We start from the raw sequence: 18,951 nt of genomic DNA on the forward strand, positions 1-18,951 counted from the left end.
TTCCCGAAAGTCAGCCTCGCCTCAATACAGCAAGGTTACGCGGTGAAGCATACTAAGAGTGGTAAAGGCAAATTGTCACAGGACACGGTATACACGGTACACAGTATACACGGCACTCGTTCATTATAGACGTGTGCACCTATCACTGTGTGAGCCTCGATACGCCTAATAAGTGTACATGCAGGCCTTCAGAGCTATTTCAGACATGCCTGCTGTGACTTGAGCCCTTCGGGCCAGTAAAAAGCATGCATTCTTTTCTTCTTTTTTTTCGAGTGCTCGATTTTTTTAACATTCTCGTGGCTCCTGAAAGTGGAAAAAATCAGACGTTGACTGTACTAGGTTTGCAACTGCAAGCAAATGGTACATTTCTGCAGGAAACCTTGCATGGTTGTACAAAAGACCATGGTTTACAAGCACCGTTTCAGGTTTAGAGGCGTTTCAGCATTATCTGCTAGCGGCTGCAGGTTCCATGATGCCCACTGGCATTTTTAAAAGCTCTGTGCAGAGGTAGAGTGCGTGAGCTGTGTGAAAGAATTCTTTGGGAACCTGCCAAGTCCTGCCAAGTTATACAAGCACAAGGATGTGCCTAGCTATACAGCCCTCTTCAAATCAGGTTTCTTCAGAGCAAGGAAAGTCTTGGGCGACAGAGAAGCAAACGCACACAGTGCTACAAGCGCTTGTCTTCTTTTTCATTCCCTGCACTGAAAAAAAAAATTCTTGTAGATGAGTGTAAAGCGTGCGGACACAGAGCAATGCTGGGACACATGCTCTGGGAATGTGCCGGCAACAACGGTACTGGAACAACTGCTGTTCGCGACGCGTCCATAACCGCGCCCATTACCAGCATACAGGAAGCCTCCAGCTCACTCCTTCCTGACGACACCCCTGCTGCGGGGGCTACCGGGGACCTTTTCTGTCATCGTTGCCGCCACTGGGAGACAGGCCTCAAAAGTTCGGAGCTGGAAAACCAGATCTGGGCCATCCGGCAAACCGAAGATGAAACCTGAGTCCAAGGACTTCAAGCAGCATAACCCAAGGCCACCACAACCAAAACTGCCGGACCATTCTTTTTAATAAAGCTTATTTATTGCTAATGATCAAAAAGCTCTATTTTCAATTTTCATTGGAGCTTGTTTGTCACAAATTATGCAACAGAGTAATTACGGTTGTCATTTTGCCTGTCAAATATTTTCTTGACATTTTCTGCTTTATGTTCTTCAGGCAGAAGGCAGCAGGTGCTCATGCGTTTACCATGTTGCTACAAGAAACTTTTCTCACAAACAAGAGCACCAAAGCAAGCCACGTCCATAGGGCAGCCATCGTCTGCACTACAGATTGCAATGGAGCAAAGGTTGTTCTGCTCACCATTCGCTGCTTCAAAGTTGAAGAGGTCGCATCCATCTTGCGGGTACGCTCACTCTGTACTCCTTCTAACTCGACACGTTTCTTGAGCGTTGAATTCCAGTGGTTCTTGATGGCATTGTCAGTCCTGCAACCCAAATGGTTTACTCCAGTCAGCAAGACGATGCTATGCCTGCATTAACAATGCCCTTCCAAATTCATCAGGGTCAGCTAGCTAACTACAGTAGAACTGCATTCACATTTTAGAAAGAAAAGGAAGAAAAATTATAATAAAATCCACCTTCATTTCACCCTGTCGAAGTGGATGTCTAGCAAAGCTGTTGCTGACATTAGACAAGCACAACGGACGTACGTCATACGCGCATGCTCGTGTGCGAAAGTGATTTTTCTAGGACATTAACCACATGCAAATGCATTATTGAATTAGTTGAATTCTTCCCAATAATTTGGGTCAGACAAATCGTAAAGTGCAACTTACACACAACCTGTAGACATGACACTATGTTTATTCAAATCTAGGCAGATAGATTTTTTTCAAATAATCATATGCCAACCTCTAGGGTCAGCTTAGATTAGAGGATTTAAAAAAAAAAATAACTGAAAATGATAAATATGGTGCATAGCTAGCACCATCTAGAAAGGTCAGTATCACAGCTGCTATTAACTGTGCCAGTAGCCAACTGAAGTACACGAGCGACGTCACTATTTTGACCTGTGTCATATCAGCGTGCAGTGTGGCCCATAGCGTGGCATTATCGTAATGGTACCAAGCAGGCGATGCCACTATAGTGCCGCTTTCAAACGAAAAGTTGTGCTAGCCGCAGAGGCATCATCAAACGTTCAAGCCGGGAGGGACTTTCGGATCAATAGGAAAAACGTCCCGTCTTTGGTGGGAACGGGGGACGATATCTGCATGTGCTGCAACAAGGAGATGACAACGATAAGGAAGGTAAGCGCGCGATAACAGAGAGAAGCCATTCACCAAGATCACGCCACGTTTTGATGCGTGCGAGCCGTGCCGCACTGTCTGCATATGCATAAGCGTGCGGAAACGGGCAGGCGTGGGGTCTGGGCTATAGCGACGAAGCTAGCAGCAATAATAACATAGATTGCGCTTGGCATGTTCATATTAAATACCGTATTTATTCGAATCTAGGCCAATCGTTTTTTTCAAACAATCACATTCCAAACTCTAGGATCGGCTCAGATTCGAGGATTTTAAAAAACACACCAGTTTTTCATTGAAACTGCTAAATATGGTGCATAGCTAGTGCCATCTGGAAAAGTCAGTATCACAGCCGCTACTAACCGTGCCAGTAGCCACCCGTACACAAGCAAGGTCGCCATTTTGACCTGTGTCGTGTCGGCCATATCGGTGTGCGGCGTGGTGCTATCGCGATGGCACTAAGCAGGAGATGCCACTACAGTGTCGCTTTCAAGCGAGAAGTTGTAATAGCCGCAGAGGCATCGTCGAAAGTTCTCAAGCCGGGCGGGACTTCAGCGTCGACGAGAAAAACGTCCGTCGTTGGAGGGGACAACGACAGCAGCTTTTTGCATGCGCTGCAACGAGGATTGCATTTAGCGGACCAAAGAAAGGCCGTCACCACGAAGTGGAGACAGTTTTAGCCGACTTTGTTCGGACGCAGAGAGCAGCTGCCCTTCCAGTGACAACAGAAGTCCTCCAAGCGAAAGCTAGGGACCTTTCCAGGGAGCGAGGCCTAACGCCAAAGGATTTCAAAGCCAGCCGGGGCTGGCTTCAGAAATTCATTAAGCACTTCGGCTTCACGCTCCGACGTCGCACTGCAATCACCCAGAAGCTGCCAAGCGATTTCGAAGAAAAGCTGATAACTCTTCAGCGCTACGTGCCGCAAAAGAGAGAAGCGGCAGGCTACAACCTTGGGCAAATCGGCAACACCGACCAGACGGCTGTGGATTTTGATATTCCAGTGGCGTACACCGTGAATGAAAAGGGTGCAAGGAGGAGAAGGTGCACCCTGCGGGCTACGAGAAGCGGAGCGCAACTGTGATGCTGTGCTGCACAGCTGATGGACATAAACTTTCTCCTTATACGATATTTAAGAGGAAGACACTGCCTGCTCGAGAAACTTTCCCAAGAAATGTCACTATGCGGGTAGATGAGAACGGGTGGATGACGGGTGCAATGGTGGAATAGTGGGTTAAGATTGCGTGGCGACAGCATCCAGGAGCCCTTTTGACAAAGAACTCGCTCCCTGTCGTCGACTCTTACCGTGGGAACTTGATTGCCAACGTGAAGGCTGCACTCGCCCAAGCGAACACGGACCTCGCTGTCATACCGGGCGGAGTGACGGGCCAGTTGCAGTCACTTGATTTCTGCATCAACAAACCTTTCAAGGACTGTCTGTGGAAATATTACACGGGCTGGCTGACTGACGAAGACCATATGCTAACGGCAACAGGCCGCATCAAATGTGCATCCCTATCGCAGCTGGTGGGCTGGATAGCTGCAGCGTGGGACGACATCCCAGGTACTTTGATCGTGCGCGCCTTTAAATGCAGCATATCTAATGCGCTTGACGGTACCGAAGATAGTGCACTGTTTGAAGGTGACAGTGACAAGTACCAGAGCGATGAGTTTAGCAGCGACTACAACGACGTTGAAAGAGCTCTGCACGTTCAGATTCAATAAATGCTGTTTGCATTTTGTGAATGCTGCCCTCGCTTTTTTTGTTCGGCCTACATTTGAGGTAATATATTTTTCTTTTTTTGGCTTCGGACTTTAGGGGGTCGGCTTAGACTCGGGGTCGGCCTGGATTCGAGTAAATACGGTAAATGCCATTTTCATTTTGTTGACGCTGTCCTCACTTTTTGTTCGGCTTACATTCGAGGTAAGTTTTTTTTTTTTTCTGACTTCGGACATTCGGGGATCGGCTTAGAATCGGGGTCGGCTTACAGTCGAGTAAGTATGGTAGCTCCGGATTGCAATTAGAAAATACCTGAAAACATACTTCTGCTATGCAAAAACTCAGACAAACCCCTTTTCTAGCTCCCGTTTGAGGTCTGCCCAAGTGGCCGCAGCTGCTAGGTGGTGCTACTGTTGTTGGGAGAGCACTGAACGAGTCCATGAAGAAATCCCAACCAACTAGAGGCTAACAGCTTCGCTGCAAAACACCAACTGGGAAAACGTATGATCTAAAGCCCCTAAAAAACTTGGCGGACCGAGCTGTAATTCAGATTTACATAATACAAAGTGTTGCACAAATCATCGCAGCATGAGACGCCGACATGTACCGAAATGATGAAGTCTGAATGGCCCAAGAAACACATTGTCTATCCTGCAGTTATCCCCTAATGTATTCTACTTCACCGTGGATGTAAATTTTTGACAGTGATGTAATAGTGAAGATGTGGCCTTTTAAAATAATATTTCGACAGGAACACTTGTGCTGCATGAAAATGTGCCCATAAGGCATTGTGGTTATGCAAGAGTCCAGTAACCAGGTACTACGAAAAGGCTTTTGCACACACCAGAATATCAGTCACGCTAAAGCTCTCCGTTATTAAACAGTGCATCGTCTCATCTGTTTCACCCATCCCATCACCTGTGATGCCCATAATCAACACGTACAGGACGAAGGATGCCTAGTGAGCAATGCACTGGGCACTCATTTCATGGAATACAAAGCACTACACTGCAATAGGCACCTATATCAAAGTGGTGCCGTTTCTCATGCAGTACATCCTTGCACAAACACCTGTGCACGAATGAGCAAAGCTCCAAGAGTACCGTAGTTACACGATTGTAAGTCGACCAATCTTTTTTAAATGTGAAAATCTGAAGTGGGCGGGGTCGACTTACAATCGAAACCAAAACATGGCACCGTCAAAAAAGCGAGACCAACGGGAGCTACAACGTAGTTACCATTTTATGTTTGCTCTATAACCCTGCCCACAGCTTTTCGCTATATGTTTTTTTTTCACTTTTCGGAAAGGTTTTTCAACATTCTTGAGAGTTCTACCGAGCACACAACACTCATCAGGGGTGTCGATAGTTGATGGAAGCGCCGCTGTTCCAGTCGTGGCGGCACCCTCAGAACGGTGGCGCTTGTGGAGAGTATCGGTAGTTCATGGAAGAGCAGACACTGCTCACGCGTTTCTCTTTCCCTGTAGCTCTTGGCTTTCTCTATACTCATAATTTGACCAAAGGCATTGGTTTGACACATTCGACTTGACTGCCGGCTACATGTTTTTCCATGCTTCCTCAGTCGTCATGAGTGCTCCAGGCCCATTGATCAAGAGGGCTGCCATCCTTTACGCCGAAGAAACAAATCCCTGCGCAGTGGGCCGCAAGTTCAAATGTTTCTGAATGGGTGGTGCAAGAGTGGCGACTGCAGCGAAGCGCAATATTCACCTGTGATGGCAAGTGAATTTCTCACAGGCTTAAGTCTTGACATTTTCCAGAGCAGTAGGCTAAGCTTGCGGCGTGCGTCACTGAAATGCGTGGTTGGTTTCTTCCAATGAAGTGCGACATGGTCATGAAACAAGCCTGGACCTTCGCCTTTTAAGGACCTGCTCCGTCATGAGTACGAGTGGCTGGCGGCAGAAGACTGTGAACTTACACCAACCGGGCCTGCCAAACGAGCCTCCCCGACGGCTGTGTGTGGTTGGGTGCATTTGGTGTGGGCTCCTGTTCCACAAGATGTCGAGGTGTGGTCGTTTGCCAAATATAGAATTTCGCTGGACGACAAGGCACTGTGAAACCGTAGCAGCAATGACGATGGCAGCACTAGTGAAGACGAGTAGTCCAGTGACCATGCCAGCTACTAATAAATTTTCGTTATCAAATACGCCCACGGCTATGCTCTTTTTCTTTTTCCCTGTCACACGCAATATGGGGAGTCGACTTACAATCGTGTAAATACGGTACATCAAGCGTTGTGTGCAAGCAATGTGCACACTACTAATTCTGCTTTGTATCGGATACCCTCTATAGCCCCGTTTACATGAATGCGACAGTGGCGCATCGCATTTCCAAGCGCATTTGGGAAAGGCGATGTGACGCCGTTTACATGTAGCGCATTAACTCTCGCGAGAACGTAGTGCCACGTGGTGTCGTATAAAGGTAGTGCAGCCGACTTCCGGTGTAACTGGTTTCCGGTAGTGGGCCGAGTGCACGTTGGTGGCTGAATGCTGAGAAATAGACAGTTTTAGTTTAGTGTACGTGACTTATAGCGTACGCTATAGTGTAGCGTACACTAAGCAGCGCACGTTTTTTACAGTTTTAGTTCGCCAGCAAGATCTTCGGATCTCAGAGGCCATACGCTGTCGTTGCGGCTATTTCCCGACTTGGCGATAGGCAGCGCTGATATCTCGAATGTTTCTTTCATTAGGCTTCGATTCATTCGAAACGAGAAGCGATCTCGAAAACACCACAAGGTTATCCATAATACTCTGTTGTCGAAGCGGCCTGAGATTAAGCGAAAGCCGTTTACACACTCATTTGATGCGAACGAAGTGCATTTTACAAAAGCAATGCCGAATTCAATTCAAAGCGGGCAGCCGGGACCACCGCCATGTTGGTGGCTAATTCTTTCCCATAATTCCTAATGCGACAATCCTGCATTTACATGCTCTGTGAGAGTCGACTCGCACCCATAAATCTACCCTCGCCTGGCGCATTAATGCGATGAGTCTTCCTAGCACATTATCGCTGTTTACATGAATGCGATTCCCTAGAAATGCGATGCGATGTGCCATTGTCGCATTCATGTAAATGCGGCTTATTGCACAGTTGTGAGAAACAGCCAGAATTTTTTATTTTTTTCATGTTTGTTTACTCTTCTGAAATAAGGAGCCCCTTCGTGGATAGTTTAGGTAATGTTTACAGTGGCGCCACATTTCTTTCTTGGCTGTCACATGTGCAGCCCGAAAGAAGTGGAGCCGAGACTGCTGCAGCCTGGCTCTCGTGATTCCCCTTCTGCCGCAGGTGGCACTACAGCTGGTGCAGCACTGCATTAGCCATTGTCACACACCCCTCGGTCCTTGTCATGCAAAATACCGACGCTCACAGGGGTGTGGGCATTCTTCCGCAGCGCGTACAGGGCTTTACTTCTAAGGGGAACACTGCTGCTACCAGCCCAGTTCTGTCGTAGAGCCAAGCTGGTGGCTGTTGTACCTCGGCAGCAGCTCGGCTAGCTGATCTAAAGGCACGCAGTGTTTGCAGGTGATCTAGGCTGTACAAGTTTTGGGCGAATCTGGTCTCCATGTCGGTGCCATACAGTTCCATATTGTAGTACAGTCGAACCCGACTACATCGAACAGTTTCTGGACACGATGTAGTTACAATAGAGAATTTTAGTGCATCCGGCATTCCAGCAAGTGCGGGTGGCTTCCTGGATGAGCAGGGGCATAAACGTGAGCAGCTAGATTAGTGGCGCCAACTGGTGGTGCAAAACTGAACCACACAAACACAGAACCAAGTACTATATTCTGCTTAGCTGCTGGTGTAAACTCTCGAGAGCAGCATAATCATGTTCACAATTACGCTGCTGCCGTAAATTTGCACCAGCAGCGAAGCAGAATACAGTAGGTTACTGCAATTTTAGCACTACGTCTGGCTGAGCTCTACACGACCAGGCAGCTGCACTACTCCAACCGCTCATGTTCACGACTCCACCCATACGGCAATCCGCCCAAACCACCACCATTTGCCAGAATAGCAGACAAGCTAAATGTAAATATTGAGTATGTACAGCAAGAATTACGCTTACATCAAACAAAAATAGCAGCGACTCCCAATATATCAAACGTGAAGTGGTGCAAAAGCGCCCCAAGAAGTTGGCTTTCCCTCGCGGTAGTGAGGAAACCAGGCAGCATGGCTCCATCCAACCGCTCTCCCTATCGTGACCGCGCTGCCTCAGGCGAGCCGTCAACACCCCCTGCAACTAATGATCCTGGCCCGCCCGCAGCGCTTGCTCAGAGAGCCAATCTAAGGCTCTTGTGCCCTCGTCGTGCAAGACGGCAAAAGTGCGAGTTGTCTTGCTGCATTTATGGTTCATAGCGTTTGCACCTTGAGGGCTTTGTCCCGCAGTGTTGCCTTGATGAAGCGGCAGAATGCGGTGAGAAGTCTGATGTCCCTGCAGCATGCAAGATTCAAAGGGGCACTCTAAGCATGATCTAATAAGGGGGAGATTAGGGCTAAAGCGGCCAAACTCATGGCCCGGTGGCCGTCATGCCCCATGCGTACGCACAGCCGTGTACAAGTGGTTAATTTGAAATTGCTTCAGCCTAGCCAGCTTCCGTTTGCTCGGTGATGACTGTAAATCCTGATGAATGCGATACAGCCGTTGCTGGTGTTGCAAAGTTTGGAGCGAGCAGTCAGAATTTCCGGAAGCTGTTGACGAATCAATGGTGGACGAGTTTGTGAGTGCAAATAATGGTGTCGCGACCACGAGAGAGCCCGAAAACGAAGACTACATTTCAGACATCGTACCGAGCACAAGTGAAAGTGAGCCCAATGAGGCAAGCAACGATGGTCCTTCGCCTACATCCTCTGAAGTGATTGGTGCGCTCGCACTAGTCCGGCACTTCTGTGCAAATGCGGAAGGTTGCTGCCTCAGCTGCTCAGACTCCTTAGACACCGTGAAGTAGCGCGCGAGTTGCAGGCAGCGAAATTGCTCAAGCAGAGGAAAATGCAGGAAATGGAATGCGTTTTTATGACATCCAATTATTTAGCAGGTTTATATCGAATTATGCTCTATATCAAACTGATAGGAGTTTTTTTGTGAGTTCGATACAGCCGGGTTCGACTGTACAACCGCAGATAAGGTGCAGCTCATCGGACCACTCAGAGAAGCAGGTACACATGGTGGACGTGGTCTGAAGTTCCTGGTGAATAATACTGGAGTACCCCGGTCCATTAGTAAGGCAAAGTGGCAATCCTTGTCCACCTGTAGCTTTTGCTCAATCTGCTTCAACTGAACAGACGATCGAAGCATGACGTCCAAGGGTGTCTTGATTCTTCTTCCCACGAGCAACTCGCACGGCGCACAGCCTGTTACTTCATCAGGCGTTGAGCTGTAGTGGAACAGTGCCCTGGCCACTTGTGTCCTGCAATCACCCGCTGTGCTTTTCTTCAGTTTAGCTATAATAATCTGTACTACCTGCACTGCAGCATGGTTGGAAACAGTGTGATATGGAAGCACCAGCATGCAACAGATGCCATTCGAAATCAGCGTACTGGCTGCTGGTGAATGTTGCTGGAAACAATGACATGCAGCAGACCATGTTGAGAAAAGACGGTCCTGAACACAGAGATCGTAGCCTCTGCAGATTGTGACGGAAGTGAGTGAACTTCTACCCAGTCGGAAAACGCATCCACCATCACGAGCAAATAGTGCAATGTGAATGGACTTACAAAATCAACACAGATCCTGGACCAGGACTTCTCAGGAAATGGCCATGGCGTACCTGGCAAACAAGGCAGCTCTGCAGCACCTGGTTCATCATGTCATAGTCGATTCCAGGCCACCAAACATGGGACCTAGCAATCATTGATTTCTCACTTCCATGGTGGCCAGCGTGCAAAAGCTTAAGTACTTGGAATTGCAGAGACTTGGAATTTACGACACAGGATTCCCACAAGAGGCATCCTTCATGCAGACTAAGTTCATTGGTCCTCATAGTGTAAGGGCGCCAGTCTCTACTGCAAAGAACAGGACTCCCGGTCAGGAGTGCCTCAGCCCCTTTGACTGCATGGAATCCCTTGCTACTGCGCGTATAATGACCGCAGGTGACAGGACGTCAGGGTATGCTCGTTCTAACATGAAGACATTAGAAGGCGTAGAGTCATGAATCTCAGTTGCAGGAAGAAGTAACCGGTCGAGTCCATCAGCATTGCCTAGCATACTGCCCGGCTTGTGGACGAGCTTGAAATGATAGCTTTATAGTGTGAGCACCCACTTCAGGACTCTCAGTGATGCCTGGCTAGGCATACCTCAACTGAACCAGTGTCCGAGCAATGGCTGGTGGTCTGTTACAAAGTGAACAACCTTCACCACAGGTACTGATGAAATTTGTGGACACCAAAAACTAAAGCAAGACCTTCCTTGTCGGCCTGACTATAGTTCCGCTCAGCAGCAAGCACAGTATGTCAAGCAAAAGCTACACATTTTTCGGTTCCACCTGCTTTGGTCCGTGCCAAAACTGCCCCAACACCGTAGGGTGATGCACTGCAACTGAGAATATGTGGTTTCTCAGAACAGTAGCGGGTCAGAACAGGCGTGTTTGACAAGAGCCTTTTACTTGTGGTGAATGCTGGCTTCTGCTCTTTCCCTCAACTCCACCTTTAGCCTTCACAAAGCAGCTAATGCAAGGGACGCAGTCTTGTGAGTTGTTTTGACAAAACGCGTCTGTAGAAATTGAGCAGGCCAAGATAGCTTTGAAGCTCCTCCATGTTCTGTGGCTCCAGCGCATTAATGATGGCCTCCACCTCCTTGGCGCCAAGCTTCAGACCTTACTTGCATATGATGTGGCCCAGGTATTCCACTTCGGGACTGAAGAAAATTCACTTCTCCACCTTCAACTTAGGGGGCACGCGGGTTTTACATCGCGAAAAATGGCCAAAATATCGATATTTTTGAAAATCACATTTTCAGTTTCTATAACTCTTTTTCTATCTGATTCCGAAATATCATCCATATAAGCCATGTAGAAGTGCTCTAAAAATTTGTTTTAACAGCCAAGGTGGTAAAAAATTTCGCAGAATTCAAAAAAGAACCGCATTTTTCAAGCCACAATATCTCTGGAACGGCGCAACCGATCGCCGCCATCTTGGTCTCGTTGGAAAGCGCATTTCTCGGTCTTCAAATTTGCCACTTCAGCGATCTCCTCCATACAGAAACAAGCACACAAAAAGCACAGGATTGAAGGTCGTGCCGGAGTCTGCAATTGGCCACACCCGCCACGTGACTCCAGCGCAGTTTGCCATTGGTCAGGCGCTCACGTCATCTGCTCGGCTCTTTCACGGCTCTGCACATGGCGAGTCTGGAAGTCTCCACTCGCTGTAATCTCGACGTGTCAAAACGGATGCTACACGGACATTGCGGTAGCGTGACCGATCCCTATGTTTGTGGACGTCTCAGACCCATGGCAAAGTATTCCAATCATCGGCGACGCGGACTTCGCGACCAAGATTCGTGCGAGGAATCCTCGTACATGCGGCTAGGCCTTTCAGCACACAGTGTTTCGAAATTTGTGACCAAGCACATCGCACATGCAATCGTCGTACCGCGGCTAAGCATTTCGCGCATAGGAGTCTCCGACTCGTTGATCAAGCACATCGCACGCGGACATCTCGGGACCTCGCCTAAGCATGTTGTGCATCGGCGCCTCCGACTGCGCGACTAAGTGCATCGAGCGTCGACTCTTCGAGCCCGCGTCTAGGCATTTCACGCGTCGGCACCTCGGAGTAAGCGAATAAGAGCATCGAGTGTCGACTCCTCGAGCCCACGGCTAGGCATTTCACGCGTTGGCACCTCGGACCCGTAACTAAGCATGTTGCGCGTTCACTCTATGATCATATTGTCACGATAGCCCGTAACAATACCTATCATACTCCCCCCGCCCCAACCCTTCATAAAGAGAAGCTCATCATGAGCTCTGTTTACTAGGCCCCTTGGGCTGGCACATCTGGCTGCAGAAGTGATCGAGGCATCATACAAAAGTACAATTCTGGAAAGCACCTATCAGCTGCATATCTATCACTGGCTCTCTGAACCTAAGTTCCACAGCCGTTGTCAGATGAAGATGACTTGGAAGGCTACTTACACTCAGCGCCTTCATTCAGTAACATGGTCAACTCTATTAAATGAAACAATGCCTCACCGATTGTAATGGAGACTGCTATCAATCATGCAGCCTGCAGGTACAACACTGGAACTATATTCATGCCCACACAGAGTTCTGCACCTCGGTTTGAAACCCAGGCACTATGCTGTTTGCAGAGCATAGTGCCTAATAAAGTTTCTTGTGCTAGTTCAGTGGCCAGTGTGCTATTATTGTGAGAGTGTGCAGTCACACATTTAGTATGGCCATTCTTCAAAACGGTGCCATTTTTATTGCTGTAGATTCACTTCAGCAAAAGCTACATTTGCTTGAAACTTCAAATGCGTTTATTTCAGTTCGATGTTGTTGCACACTGTACTCCGCCTTACAGGTGTTTTTTCTAGGTTGTTTTTGGCCAAAAATGACAAGGGTGGCATCATTTTATTCGTATTGAAATGATATGGGGGGTGATGCTATTTTTATTATTCTTCCACCGTCAAGAAAATTATATTCAGGTATAGTAATCGCTTCTAATTAGAAAAACATGTTCATAAGAAATGCAAGATTGTTTTCTTGTCCGCAAAATGCTTCCAAATGAATAAAAATAGCATCATCCCCTACAGTAGGTCTTTAGCAATGGTGTCATGCATTTCGTTTTTGGTTTAGCAAGGCGGAATCATCAAAAGCCCCGTAACGAGTTTGAATTAATTTGACTTCAGACCTCAATATTTTTTGAACTGCTACAGCTATCAAAAATCTAATTACAGATCTGAAATCAGCACGAAAAATTACCCGACAGTGGAGTTTGTTAAAGATTCACTCAAAAATAAGAAAAAAATTTTAGGACCCATGTCTGCCCTTAAGGCCAATTTCCTGGAGTTTTTGCAAGACAATCATGAGATGCGCCAAGTGGTCTTTATGATTGATGCCTGTAATTAAAAAAGTCACCAAAGTACACAGCTACTTTTGGCACACCACGAAGCAGATTTTCCATCTCTCACTGAAAGATGGAAGGTAGAGCAGAAAGAACACAAGATAAGCACGTGTACTGGAAGAGACTCACGTGTGTGTTGATGGTCACATATTCACGGCTTTCTGCATCTAGAGACACCTGCTGGTCAAGTTTTGTAAACTTCTGACTTCCAGACATAGCTGCCCACAGCTCTTCAGCATGCAAACTGGGTAGGTTTCCATGAGCGACACAGCATCGACTGTTTGCTTGAAATCTCCGCAGATTCTTATCGCGCTTTTTTTTTTTTATGAACAGGCACAAGTGGCGCTGCTCATTTAGCTGCTGTCACAAAAGCGGCAATGTTTTCATGCTGCAACCTCAGGATCACCAGAGTTGTGAGGTCAACCAATGTGAAATGAAGAGCGCATAGTTTGCAGAACTTCGGCACTGCACTTGGAGGCACAAAAATTTTGGTGGCAAATCCCTTGAACATGCCAATGCAAGGTGTCTACCAAGTTGACATTTCCAAATTCCCCAAGTTTTCCAGGTTTTCCCTGAGTGCCTTTACAAAATTCCCTGAGTGATGCAGAACTACGTTTTATGTCAAGATGGGCTGAAACCGTATCACCCAATGCTGTCACTCTCTAGTAAGCATATGAATTTCCATAGCATATCCAATTTGAATACTAAGGAGTAGTGTTATGTAATTCAAGAAGAGAATAGAAGGAAGGGGTTAGCAAAAATGCACAGCAAATAAGATGTCTTCGAAAAAATTGCAAAACGAGTCGGACATTCTCAAATACGAATAAAAAGGACAGGAGAGTCCGTGACAGGAGAGTCCGGGTGCACATGTGTATAATTAAGGAATACATACTACGTCCCGTGGCAATAGCCCCTTCCCATGCTTGTTATGCTTCACTGCAATACTTTTACTTCATCATCATCATCATCATCATCATCAGCAGCAGCAGCAGCAGCAGCAGCCTAGTTACGCCCACTGCAGGGCAAAGGCCTCTCCCATACTTCTCCAACTACCCCGGTCATGTACTAATTGTGGCCATGTTGTCCCTGCAAACGTCTTAATTTCATCCGCCCACCTAACTTTCTGCCGCCCCCTGCTACGCTTCCCTTCCCTTGGAATCCAGTCCGTAACCCTTAATGACCATCGGTTATCTTCCCTCCTCATTACATGTCCTGCCCATGCCCATTTCTTTTTCTTGATTTCAACTAAGATGTCGTTTACCCGCGTTTGTTGCCTCACCCAATCTGCTCTTTTCTTATCCCTTAACGTTACACCCATCATTCTTCTTTCCATAGCTCGTTGCGTCGTCCTCAATTTCAGCAGAACCCTTTTCGTAAGCCTCCAGGTTTCTGCCCCATATGTGAGTACTGGTAACACACAGCTGTTATACACTTTCCTTTTGAGGGATAGTGGCAACCTGCTGTTCATGATTTGAGAATGCCTGCCAAACGCACCCCAGCCCATTCTTATTCTTCCGGTTATTTCAGTCTCATGATCCGGATCCGTGGTCACTACCTGCCCTAAGTAGATGTATTCCCTTACCACTTCCAGTGCTTCGCTACCTATCGTAAACTGCTGTTCTCTTCCGAGACTGCTAAACAATACTTTAGTTTTCTGCAAATTAATTTTCAGACCCACCCTTCTGCTTTGCCTCTCCAGGTCAGTGAGCATGCATTGCAATTGGTCTCCTGAGTTACTAAGCAAGGCAATATCATCAGCGAATCGCAAGTTGCTAAGGTATTCTCCATCAACTTTTATCCCCAATTCTTCCCACTCCAGGCCTCTGAATACCTCCTGTAAACATGCTGTGAATAGCATTGGAGATATCGTATCTCCCTGTCTGACGCCTTTCTTTACAGGGATTTTGTTACTTTCTTTGTGGAGGACTACGGTGGCTGTGGAGCCGCTATAGATATCTTCCAGTATTTTTACATATGGCTCATCTACACCCTGATTCCGTAATGCCTCCACGACTGCTGAGGTTTCGACTGAATCAAACGCTTTCTCGTAATCAATGAAAGCTATATATAAGGGTTGGTTATATTCTGCACATTTCTCTATCACTTGATTGACAGTGTGAATATGGTCTATTGTTGAGTAGCCTTTACGGAATCCTGCCTGGTCCTTTGGTTGACAGAAGTCTAAGGTGTTCCTGATCCTATTTGCGATTACCTTAGTAAATACTTTGTAGGCAACGGACAGTAAGCTGATCGGTCTATAATTTTTCAAGTCTTTGGCGTCCCCTTTCTTATGGATTAGGATTATGTTTGCGTTCTTCCAAGATTCCAGTACGCTCGAGGTTATGAGGCATTGCGTATACAGGGTGGCCAGTTTCTCTAGAACAATCTGACCACCATCTTTCAACAAATCTGCTGTTACCTGATCCTCCCCAGCTGCCTTCCCCCTTTGCATAGCTCCTAAGGCTTTCTTTACTTCTTCTGGCGTTACCTGTGGGATTTCGAATTCCTCTAGGCTATTCTCTCTTCCACTATCGTCGTGGGTACCACTGGTACTGTATAAATCTCTATAGAACTCCTCAGCCACTTGAACTATCTCATCCATATTAGTAACGATATTGCCGGCTTTGTCTCTTAACGCACACGTCTGATTCTTGCCTATTCCTAGTTTCTTCTTCACTGTTTTTAGGCTTCCTCCGTTCCTGAGAGCCTGTTCAATTCTATCCATATTATAGTTTCTGATGTCCGCTGTCTTACGCTTGTTGATTAACTTAGAAAGCTCTGCCAGTTCTATTCTAGCTGTAGGGTTAGAGGCTTTCGTACATTGGCGTTTCTTGATCAGATCTTTCGTCTCCTGCGATAGCTTACTGGTTTCCTGTATAACGGCGTTACCACCGACTTCTATTGCGCACTCCTTAATGATGCCCATGAGATTGTCGTTCATTGCTGCAACACTAAGGTCCTCTTCCTGAGTTAAAGCCGAGTACCTGTTCTGTAGCTTGATCCGGAATTCCTCTAGTTTCCCTCTTACCGCTAACTGATTGATTGGCTTCTTGTGTACCAGTTTCTTCCGTTCCCTCCTCAAGTCTAGGCTAATTCGAGTTCTTACCATTCTATGGTCACTGCAGCGTATGCTTCACCAAATAACATTTCTGTAAAGAGGCGAAGCTGACTTTCGGGAACCAGCATTATGCAACGCACCATGCTTTCCAAGCTTCTAAGCCAATCGCGAGGACCACAAAGGCGGAGTCGGTGCCATTGCTGACAGCAGCAAATTACCAACGACACCAACGATAGGTAGCGAGGCACTGGAAGTGCTAAGGGAATACATCTACTTAGGACAGGTAGCGACTGCGGATCCGGATCATGAGACGGAAATAATCAGAATAAGAATGGGCTGGGGTGTGTTTGGCAGGCATTCTGAGATCATGAACAGCAGGTTGCCATTATACCTCGAGAGAAAAGTATATAATAGCTGTGTCTTACCAGTACTCACATACGGGGCAGAAACCTGGAGGCTTACGAAAAAGGTTCTACTTAAATTGAGGACGACGCAACGAGCTATGGAGAGAAGAATGATGGGTGTAACGTGAAGGGATAAGAAAAGAGCAGATTGGGTGAAGGAACAAACACGAGTTATGTTGAATTCCGATGGCGGAGTCGGAGCAAGTTTTTCTGCTCGTTTCGGAGCAAGTTTGTTCCAATGAGAGAGTCGGAGTGGATTCAGAGCGGGAGTCACTCCGTGGAGCAGAAAAAGATGCTCCGCCAAAATCGGCGGAGTGGACCGGAACTCTGGGTGACGTATTTCTTTTACCACGCTTGTCTGCTGGGAGGCGCCACCGGCCACGACTCGCGAGGATGCAAAAGCTGCCGCACGCTTGGTGAGATATCCATTCGCAATTAAAAAAAAAAAGACAGGTGAACGGTGCTGTAGAGACAAGTGACCGGTGCGGCGGTGCTGGGAGCGAACAGCGGAAGTAAATGACAACACGCAAGGTATCCTGGGTAACTCGGCGATAAAGTTCCGCTTCCGCCTTGCTCCGACGGCGCAGGTTGTGTTCCACTCGCAGATTTGGAGGCGTTGCTCTACGCCAGAGTGGAGTGTTCGCTCGCGGAGTCCGTCCGCTGCTCCGACTCCGCCATTAGAATTCAACATTAATGACATCTTAGTTGAAATCAAGAAAAATAAATGGGCATGGGCAGGACATGTAATGAGGAGGGAAGATAACCGATGGTCATTAAGGGTTACGGACTGGATTCCAAGGGAAGGGAAGCGTAGCAGGGGGTGGCAGAAAGTTAGGCGGGCGGATGAGATTAAGAAGTTTGAAGGGACGACATGGCCGCAATTATTACATGACCGGGGTTGTTGGAGAAGTATGGGAGAGGCCTTTGCCCTGCAGTGGGCGTAACCAGACTGATGATGATGATGATAACGACGACGATGTAAATATACGGTGCCGCGAACGAACTCCAAAATGGTCGATGCTATATATTTACGGCGCCGTCTGTATATTTAAAAGGCGCGCCAATTTCCCAACTATTTCTTTTCTGTCATGTGCTGCCACTATGTGGGAATACAGAGAATTTTTTTTGTGCGCCTCCCTCACTCTGTTTTCGTTGCATGGTTTGTTTTAGCGCTAGTTCGCTCCCACACGTCTATGTAGTACCGCTCGTGCATTGGCGTGCGCGCTGGCGAGCGGCGGCTTGGGTTTTGTTCTGCGGTCGGTTTCAGCATCTTGCACTTGCAAAACTGATGGCTATCTCGTTACTAATCACTCAAAGGGCGACCGCCTCTTTCTCGCTCGTTCAGTGCTCACAGGGGTGGGCATAGGAAGGATGCCGCCGTGCATGCGTTACCGCTGCTTTATTTTTTTTCTTTGTTTGTTTTACTCGCGAAAACTAGTTGCCTCTGGTTGGCGATGAGATGAAGAGTAGCGGAAGTTTGTCACACGTTTTGCTTTTTTGACGGGCACACAAGCACACAGTTTTCTTCAGTGCACACACCTACGCAGTTCGATTACACTATGGATGTACACATTAGTATAAGAGCAGAAACATTTGAGCCTTGCGAAATATTCTTGTGTGCGCATTTTCAAAGCCTTCAACTATAAAAATGCATAAAATTTTCAATTCTTACAAGTTTATTTCCTTTTTTATTGTTGTTATTCATGAAAGAAGAGTACATATATTCCTTGATCTTGGCTAGTAGCGCGAAGTGAACACTGACACAGAAAGGAGCAGACAGGACGAGCGCTACTTCGCGCTACTAGCCAAGATCATGTTACCGTACCAACTCAGCCAACTGTCTATCCTTTTACATATACAGGCGCCGACCGTTTATTCGGACCTCACGGGGACTGCGGAAATGTCCGAATAAACAGGTGTCCGAAAAAGCAGATTAAGAAAAAAAATGAAATCCTTTATTTCCACGCACTTATTTGGGCTCGGCAGTAGGCTTGAAGAAATCGTGAATGCGCCGTTGCACGCTGTTCCGTTTACGCGCAATCAGATAAGCCTGAATCTCGGAGAGGGTTGTATGGTCACTGAAGGCCGCTGAAAGCACAGTCACTGCTTGTACACGCTCCGCATGCGACGGCAGCATAGCACATGGTGCGTCATCTTACGACTCAGTCATCGTCCGGCGGTGCAGCAGAAACCTGACGAATGATCTCACTGTTGTCGAGTTCTGCGCATGTGAGTACAGCAGTATCAGCACCTGTGAAACTGTCAAATGAGACGGTGTCCGGAATCGCAATGCAGCCACTGCGCAGGTCTCGGCAGAACATTTTCTGCGTCAGTAGGGAGCACATCGGAAGGCAACAAATCTTATGCCTCCCGGCATCCGCTTGCCGGCA

The 18,951-nt window shown here is 47.3% G+C and overlaps 1 protein-coding gene across 1 annotated transcript in view; it reads right to left on the minus strand.

Moving 5' to 3' along the window:
• LOC142560961 (myb-related protein B-like) overlaps positions 1-18,951 on the minus strand; it is a 315,010-nt gene that overhangs the window by 216,590 nt on the left and 79,469 nt on the right. Inside the window, exon 5 of the mRNA XM_075673395.1 lies at positions 1,366-1,489. Within this exon, the coding sequence (XP_075529510.1) occupies positions 1,366-1,489 (124 nt within the window). The remainder of the gene's footprint in view (positions 1-1,365; positions 1,490-18,951) is intronic.

This window comes from Dermacentor variabilis, chromosome 10, assembly GCF_050947875.1.
Source record: "Dermacentor variabilis isolate Ectoservices chromosome 10, ASM5094787v1, whole genome shotgun sequence".
Taxonomy (NCBI): domain Eukaryota; kingdom Metazoa; phylum Arthropoda; class Arachnida; order Ixodida; family Ixodidae; genus Dermacentor; species Dermacentor variabilis.